The sequence below is a fragment of the Triplophysa dalaica genome, chromosome 20, assembly GCF_015846415.1.
Source record: "Triplophysa dalaica isolate WHDGS20190420 chromosome 20, ASM1584641v1, whole genome shotgun sequence".
Taxonomy (NCBI): Eukaryota; Metazoa; Chordata; class Actinopteri; order Cypriniformes; family Nemacheilidae; genus Triplophysa; species Triplophysa dalaica.
In genome coordinates, this window is record NC_079561.1 from 9,671,991 (window position 1) to 9,680,148 (window position 8,158).

At 36.2% G+C, this 8,158-nt stretch overlaps 2 protein-coding genes across 3 annotated transcripts in view; one reads left to right on the forward strand and one right to left on the reverse strand.

Moving 5' to 3' along the window:
* The window catches only part of dnmt3bb.1 (DNA (cytosine-5-)-methyltransferase 3 beta, duplicate b.1), a 34,384-nt gene extending 32,264 nt beyond the window's left edge, over window positions 1–2,120 (reverse strand). The window contains exon 1 of one of the 2 annotated variants that reach the window (XM_056732210.1): window positions 1,926–2,120. The gene's annotated coding sequence lies outside the window, so the exon portion shown is untranslated. Of the gene's footprint in view, window positions 1–1,501; window positions 1,869–1,925 lie in introns of those variants that run through there. The other variant, XM_056732211.1, reaches the window with a different exon arrangement.
* A 542-nt stretch (window positions 2,121–2,662) lies between these two features.
* Window positions 2,663–5,555, forward strand: commd7 (COMM domain containing 7). Its single transcript, XM_056732286.1, has 9 exons — window positions 2,663–2,807; window positions 3,505–3,558; window positions 3,775–3,877; window positions 4,397–4,453; window positions 4,536–4,573; window positions 4,659–4,749; window positions 4,841–4,890; window positions 5,042–5,090; window positions 5,191–5,555. Exons 1-9 carry the CDS (start codon window positions 2,724–2,726, stop codon window positions 5,265–5,267), a joined length of 603 nt encoding a protein of 200 aa, XP_056588264.1. The 5' UTR covers window positions 2,663–2,723; the 3' UTR covers window positions 5,268–5,555.
* Window positions 5,556–8,158: the final 2,603 nt, after the last annotated feature.

Genomic DNA, 8,158 nt, shown 5'->3' on the forward strand with positions numbered 1-8,158 from the left:
CTAACATAGTAAGTTCAACTTGCAATCCAATCAGTGTCAGACGCCTATAAGACAACCCGGAAAACTGGACCTGAATTATGAAAGTGCAGGAAATGGAATCCACATAAAAACTTGACACAGTCAAGAGTCGAGACCTCCAGGTGCATCCTCCACAATGACTGAATGACAAGCGTGTGCAAGTTCACACACACAAAGGCATCATTCGCTGATGGATCTGATTTCAGAAGAGCATTATCTAAGTGACAATGCTTAACTTTTCCTTACGGAATCTATAAGCACACGTGCATTAGCGCACACATACACTCATTCACTACAGCGCAGTGGGAGAACTGAAAGCATTTGTGAAGGTGAATAAAACTGAACGCGAGAATACAATAAGAGGCCACATCAAAGGTCTGTATGAATGACAGAGATTGTGAACCCAATGTGCAGGCTTTTTGTGAAATGTGTGTGCGTGTGTGAGGATGTACCTGTCATTGGGAGTGCAAAACCCATCTTAAATTTCACACAATAAAGCCATTAAGACCATTTTCAAATGAGTTGACATAAACATGATATAAGGTTCAGTATGAGTAAGCATAATCCAAAAGAAGCTGATTTAAAGGCATTATAGTAAATGCAGCCGCGAGCTGGAAAAGAAATGGCCATATTGAATGAACGATAAAGTTTTTGTTAAACTCTTAGGACACTTTACAATTATTTTATAGGCGGTTTCAACCTAAACAAATGTTATGTGGTTCAAACTTAATTTCCAGTAGACCTGCGCAAAGAATCAAGACAATTACTACACAATAAAACATTAATATGAACTATTATTTATTTAATTGTATTTGTTTATGATTAAATATTGTACAATGGTAAAGTTGTGGGTACAACGGTTGTACTATAAAAAAACTTGGTTCAACTTTAGTAAAACCATTAGTTTCATAAAGGAACTCTCAGACACCAATAAAAACCCGAGGAAGGCCCGTTCCTCGAGCTGTTCTGGGTTCAGTGTTTCATTATTACAGGGGTTTTGATCAAAGTCTGAGTGATTTGCATGTACCCGAGCAAAACTAAAGTGACGGTGAGGCATTCCTCCGAGAGGCCCCGCGGGCGTCGAGCGCGCTCCGCAGCACAGTCTACCGACGCCAATTTGCGCGTTACCGTCGCTCAGATGCGCGCGCTCAACTCGCGTTCACCCCGCCGCGGAATTCACCTGCACCGAGCACCCCTATGTTTATTCTCCACATAACGACAACTGTTGAATAAAGTATCGTTAAATGTTATAAGTGCGCTAAAACCTTACGTGACAATCAATGTTCAATTACACGATGACAAACACAATAAAACATTACATAAATGTAACATTCTTGGCCTGTAAATATATTCAGAATACTAAATTAACACACTGTTCACATGTAAAAAGATGCTTCAGCTAACTTACTCTTTAATCAATCATCCCTTTCTCATCATGTCAGAAAAACTGATTTGGGAAAAAAAGATTTCCTGATAATCTTACCGGTTCATACGCACATGCATCTGCGTGCACACATCTGGATTTTGATGAGAACTTGGAAATCCGATCACAAACTATCTTATTACGCATATAAATCCTCCACAAATATAGAAAACTACTTTTATTTGCAAACAGTTATAAACGTCTTATCGCCCTCGCGTCACTTACATAATCACCTATAAATTTCAACTCGCCTCAAACATGCACGCTCGATAAATCACGTGTTGTTCCAAGTCTTTCGCAAAAGGAAAGACCTTAAAAAAATGGTTAATAGTCGTTGCATGACTTAAAAAACTAACAAATAATACATGTAAGTTTGCGTAAGGTAATCTACACTGTCAGACATGTGCGATCATGCTGCACTTGAAATCTCCCTGCAGAACGCGCACCAAACAGCTCTATGCAGAAGAAGAAGAATGAAACTTACCTGTCTCAGGAGTAGAAGTGTTATTTAAAAAGTTTGGGAGCAGAGATCGATGGTGCTGTTACAGTAGTCCACTGCCAGGGTGCTGCGGTATGGCACACTAATCTTTGCTGCTACGCACGCCTTTAAAGCCTTGGGGAGAATATGTAAATGGAGTCTTGTTCACAAGAACCGTTCGGTCTTTGCCTCAATACTCAGGCGTGACTTTTCCCGGGTCTCGAATCTCGCTTCGACGTAATTGAAGATATGTTTACCTCCTACTGTTTAACCCTTTCCCGGGATTACATGAGTACTTTTTTATTTTCTGTGTCAGTGCAAATTAAATATGTATCCATCTCTACCTTTTAATACAACAGCAGGTCATTTTAACGTGCTTTAAACTTATTTTTAAGTCTGTAATATCACACTACAAATCGTGAAAAGAAGTAATTGTGCATTTGGTGTTGTGCAGTGTAACGTGATCATTCAAAGACAAATAAAACTCTCATTCATATCTTTATATTAAAATCTGTATACTATATTCCCCAGTAAAACGAATATGGCATGTTATCTGCAGACGTGCAAAGATAATGTTACATTACACTTTATTTGTTATTTTTTTAATTACTGTCAATCAAACCAGTAAATATCACATCGAAAGGGGAAACATGATCACACGTTTATAGCACGAGTTCTGCGATCCGAGAATAGCGAAAGTGCGGACATGAATCCTGAGACTCGCTCAATAGCGGAAGCGCTGAAGCAGATGTGACAGTTCAGCGAGTCCATCAACAGCGGAGCCTCTGCTGCTGCACAGAAACAATGTTGCAGTTGCATTTCACGAGCGATATAATATCTGATAATGTCAGCACTGACTTTCAAAAGCTCAATAAGTTCAATGAACAGGTAGGAGTTCAGTATGCGCGAAATGAAATATCTATGATAGTAGTGTAGCGTATTGGCTATCAACTGATTTCGTGTAAATGTTAAATGCGTTTGTTGGGGGAAACTATCAGAAAGTCATGTGACGTCTGGATCAGTGTTTTTTGTTAGCGTGAGATGGTAATGAAGTTATCCCGACTAACCTTCTGCTTCTGTAGAGACGCAGAGCTTTAAAAGTAAGCTAACGTTAGACTTAGTTGTGCCTTTTTTGCGTATCATAAATAAACATCCCTGTGGCAAAAACTTAAGACTGCATCTTAACAACTCATCTCACTGATAGCAGTTAGTTAGGACTTATCAGTCCTACTTTAAATATTCCAACTAGCCCAATCTATTTTATCAAAAGGGACTTATGGGAATAACAAACCACTAACATTTAATCAGTGAGATAACTAAACGTGTAGTCAACACAGCTATGTTTAAATAAAAAAGTAGAGAAATTAAGCTAGGGCAGGATAAACAACAAAGATGTTTATTAAAAATGTATTAACAGACTTAGACTATGAAAATGATTATAAATAGAGTCTTATTGAATAGACTTTTTATTGGAAAATGTTGTAAATTAAAGAACAGTTAAAGCATTATATGAACAATTCTGTATTGTTCTCTGTGCAACCATTTATTCAATGCGATCACTGAAACTTACATTTTTCATCTGCAGCAGTTTTTGAGTCTAACAGAGATCTTGTACCAGTTCCTATTAGAGCCGAAAGAGGTGAGTTTACAATTCCAGATTAGATCTCTAGACCGCATGTCTCTAGCATAACAAAACCAGCAACTTCAGTTCACTTATTTTTGAGTCAATAATTGAGTGTGAAGATTTTCACAAAACAAATGCATGTCCGTGCACATTGTCTGTGGGAACATGTCGCAATTATTTGGAAAACGTTTCATTTGTACGCAAGTTTAATAATGTCCTTCTGTTCTTCAGTCAGAGCGATTCTTGCAACAGCTGACAGAGTTTGCTGGAGAGAACGGGATGAGCGTTGGACCACTGCGGGGTCTGATGAAAACTGTCCTCCTAGTACCTCATGGTAACACTTTAAGGACTGTCATTTTGAACGATTCCATCACCCTTACCTTAATTTGCGCCGGTGAATAATGCACTCCCCTTCCCCTGTTGATAACTTTAAAAGTAGACGTTTAGTCTGACCCTCCCACTAAACAGGAGCCATTTCACTGTGATCCTTATCACGGTGACTGATTGTTTAGGGTGCTTTGCTCTGAATTGCTGCATTAGTGCGTCTAGAGGATTCTAACATATGCAAATAGCCCTTGTTGCAAATTACCCTTGAAAATCTGTACCTAATGCCACATGTAGACTGTGTGACCCTTGACAAAAGCTCACTCAGACAGTATGTACAGTAATCCACATTGCATTTACATATGTAAGTGTCCCGCAGTCAGTACATTTTAGATTGAAAAGTAAGCAAAGCGGTGGAATGGACTTGGATAGAAAAAATAGACAAAAATAAGAAAAGAAGGCATAATGCTGATAATGTACTCTTATATTTTACATAAAGAAACAAATATTTCTCCAACTTACTTCTCAGGTGCTTTAAAAAGAAACCTGACAGCAGAACAGGTGAAATTGGACTTGCTTTCATTAGGTATGATATTCCCACACTCATATTCTGTATAATATAGATCATAAATTTCTATTTTACAATGTATTTCTTTTTTTTGCATAAGGATTAAATGAGGAAAAAGCCAGTTATTTCTCTGACCAGGTACTGCATGATTTTCTGTGTTGCTTCATAGTTTTGCCTATAAAGTGAGTGACTATTTCTATAAAACTGCTTCTATTTATTTCAGTGGAAAGTTCACTACCCAGTTTTATCCAGACTGGCAGTAGGACAGACATTAATGGTCAACCAGCTTGTTGACATGGAATGGAAGTTTGGTGGTAAGAAATCGAAACATCTTTACATTTAATATTTGCATCGTTTATGTGTTTGCATAATGTGTAAAGATCGTAAACGTTTAATCCTTTGCAGTTACTGTTGGTACAAGTGAGCTGCAAAAGACTGGAAATATTTTTCTACAGGTGAATGTTTCTACCATTTTTATGACAAAATAACTGACACACGTAATATGGGGTTAATGGGACTTATTGTGTGCACAAAGTTATTTTTTATTTAAAGTCTTTTGGAAAATATCTTTTGGCATTTTTTTACGAATTTTCTTCTTTCTTGTAGCTGAAACTGGTCATCAGAAAAGGAAACATGACCGAAAATGTATACATGGGTGAGCTCTCAAAGGATCCATTGTATAATCCTGAATTATGTTTTTGTTATACTTTTATTTTCATCTTTTTTATTACATTTGTTTGCCTTTCTCCCATCAGAGCTCACTTTACCTCAATTCTACAATTTCCTTCATGAGATGGAGAGGGCCAAAGCCAGTATGGATTGTTTCAGTTAACTCACCTTTGAACAGACGTACTGATGTGTTTAACACTGCAGAGGTCCATCTTCCTTACAAATAGTTTCAATATGAAGCAGAAATAATAGTTTATTGATCATCCTCAGTGTACTTCATGTGAATGTATGTGTGTATGTTTTGGGACACAGAGAACATTCCATATTAATGTCTTACTGTTGATCCTCTTCGATTAATTGTCTTTCTCTGAAATAACCTTTAAACAATTTTCCCTGGTGTTATTATAAGTGCTATTGTATGTTCTGTCAATTAATAAATCTGCACACTTGATATGTTTGACATTTCCTTCCATCACAGTTTAAGCGTTCACATTTTCTGTGTCTTCAACAGGTTCAAAAACGTATCATACATCAAGTTAATAAGCAGAATTTATACATCACAAACAGTGTCAATAAAAATTCACCTTAATCTGTAACTTACTAATAAATCATTTATTATATGAGTATTATAGGCTTTCAAGATTTACATTAACTGGATCTTGTGTAATCAGTGATATTTAAGGGATACTCCGTCCAGAAATAAAAATTCTGACATGAATTACTCCCCCCAAACCTGTAAAAATGTATTTGTTCTGTTGAACACCAAAAAATATAAATTCTAGGATATAATTGACTACGAGAGTAGGAAAAGTTTTAATGGTAGTCACATTTGCTCTAGAACGGTTTACTTTCCTACATTCCTTAAAATATCATCTTTTTCCTACTAAATATATTTCTTTGTTTTAAACAGAAAAAAATAACATAAAGGTGTGGAACAACTTTAGGGTGAGCAAATGATGACAACATTATATTTATGGGTGAATGATCCCTTTAAGATCCCTGCAACATGACATTTTTGTCCTGGAGGTACAAAATTCAAAGACTGAAAATAAGAGAGAATGACACCCAGAGGGCGTGTTGATAACTCATCTGATTAAGATGATTGGAGGATTTGTCTGTCTTTCAAATGTTCCCTTTTCCCACTCTGAGCAGTGATATGGTACATTCTCTTACTTCTAAGAGATCTTATCCGTGTTCATTTCGTCACATTCTTAGTCTTTTACTCTTTTCCTCCAATTTTCCAATTGACTGACATCTGCATGTTACAGCCTGTACTGTCAAAGACAAGGCTGAATACATGGTGTTCATGTGGCTCAGTGGTAAGCGCATGGCACTAGCAATGCCAAGCTCATGGGTTCCATCCCAGGGGATTACATATAGACATAAACAAATGTATAATACAATGCAATGTCTGTCGCTTTGGATAAAAGTGCCAAATGCGTAAATATAAATGGAATGTAGAAGTAAAAAGGAGATGGATATCATCGGGAAAAAAGAACAATAAGAAGCATAACATAATAGAGTGCTAACTGCTGAAGTTATTGGAAAAAAAAGTTTCTGAAATCAAAGCTGTGTTTTGATCAAATTGTCAGTTCATTTGCCATTATCAATTATCCGTCAAATTGTGAGAACTTATAAACGATGTCATATAGTATTTCCTGACTAGGGACAGTAATTAAAACCCCTTTATAGTTTTTTTATAAATAATGCATATTTAACTTCTGTTGTAAAAAATGTAGTTATGATCGCTGTAAAGTGCTTTAAGGGCTCAGGTAAACATATTCTTGTTTCATTCAAGTTTGTTGTTATAATTGGACAACAAGTAAATAACTGACCAAATCTCAAATGTTAAGAAATTCTAAGTAATGCTTAAATAAAATACTATATTTGAATTGAACATTCAAAAGTGGCTATAGACAGTAATAATGTATATATGATGTTAAACAGACTGTCTGAATAAATCCCAGATCTTGACACCTCTATGCACCAAACACCTGGTGTTTGCGTGTGTGTGTGTGTGTGTGTGTGTGTTTCTCTGCAGACGTGGTGTGTTTGTAACTGTGAGTACGTTGTAGAGAAAGGGGGTATATGAGAAAGTTACTGTTACAGTGGATAGTGAAAAGAGGAAGTTACATTCTCACGAGAATTTACTTGAAACCCTAAAGCAATTCTCTGAACATCTGCCCTGTGTTTAGGAACCTTGGCAAGATAAAACGTTCTCATTGTCCACTGTGTAGATGTGTACGAGTAGGTGCACATTTTGAGTTTAAAATATAGTGTCTCGTATGAAAGTCTTTGACCTGTTGGAATATATGTTGTAAAACACTGAAATCTTATGACTAAACATTTTAGACAGGGTGAAAACTTTTACATTTATTACTGTTTTTTTTGTGAGAAAGGTTTGTACATTTATGTCTATACACTGCAACATACGGTGTTATTTTTAGAATCAGAGATAAATATGCTCCTTCTGGCTGTGTATAAATTAATTTAAACTGCAATATTTTGCATTAAAAAAATATACATTTAAGGAAGATCTGTAAATACATTAACACTATATATTAACATTTTGAATTCTACTACTATTATTCTGTGTCCCGTATGAAAATAATGTGACCTTATATCTCATCACCATTTGGACTACAACACATTCCTGGTATTTTGGTTTTGATAAGGATATACATTTTTCCTGCCATCCTCCAATAAAACTGACCACATCTCATTAGTTCCATGTCTAGTGTGGATTATATTTTGCTCACACAAAAGCCTAATACTGCCCAAGGGCTGTGAAAAATGTTTTGGAATATTCCACAAATTTCCACTGGTTTAATATTTAAACTTTAAACTCGTGGAGAGCACTAAAATAAAGAGAAAGACATACTGAAAGGGATTTTCTCATCCTAGAGCTCATCAGTAAAAATGAAAGCTTCAGTGTGTAGCATTGTGGGATACAGTTGGTAAAGGTTTACAATAACGCCCATAAAATGCACCACATACTACAGAGAAACAGTAGTAGCGTATTCTGGGAGCTCTGTATTGAATTTCATCCTTCCC

What these genes read in the sequence shown, in the direction of transcription:
- commd7 (XM_056732286.1), top strand. Translation starts at nt 2,724, where the DNA reads ATGTTGCAGTTGCATTTCACGAGCGATATAATATCTGATAATGTCAGC. An exon ending in TGTCCTCCTAGTACCTCATG is followed by an intron (nt 3,878 to 4,396) that starts GTAACACTTTAA and finishes CTTACTTCTCAG; the next exon opens with GTGCTTTAAAAAGAAACCTG. An exon ending in CCAGTTATTTCTCTGACCAG is followed by an intron (nt 4,574 to 4,658) that starts GTACTGCATGAT and finishes TATTTATTTCAG; the next exon opens with TGGAAAGTTCACTACCCAGT.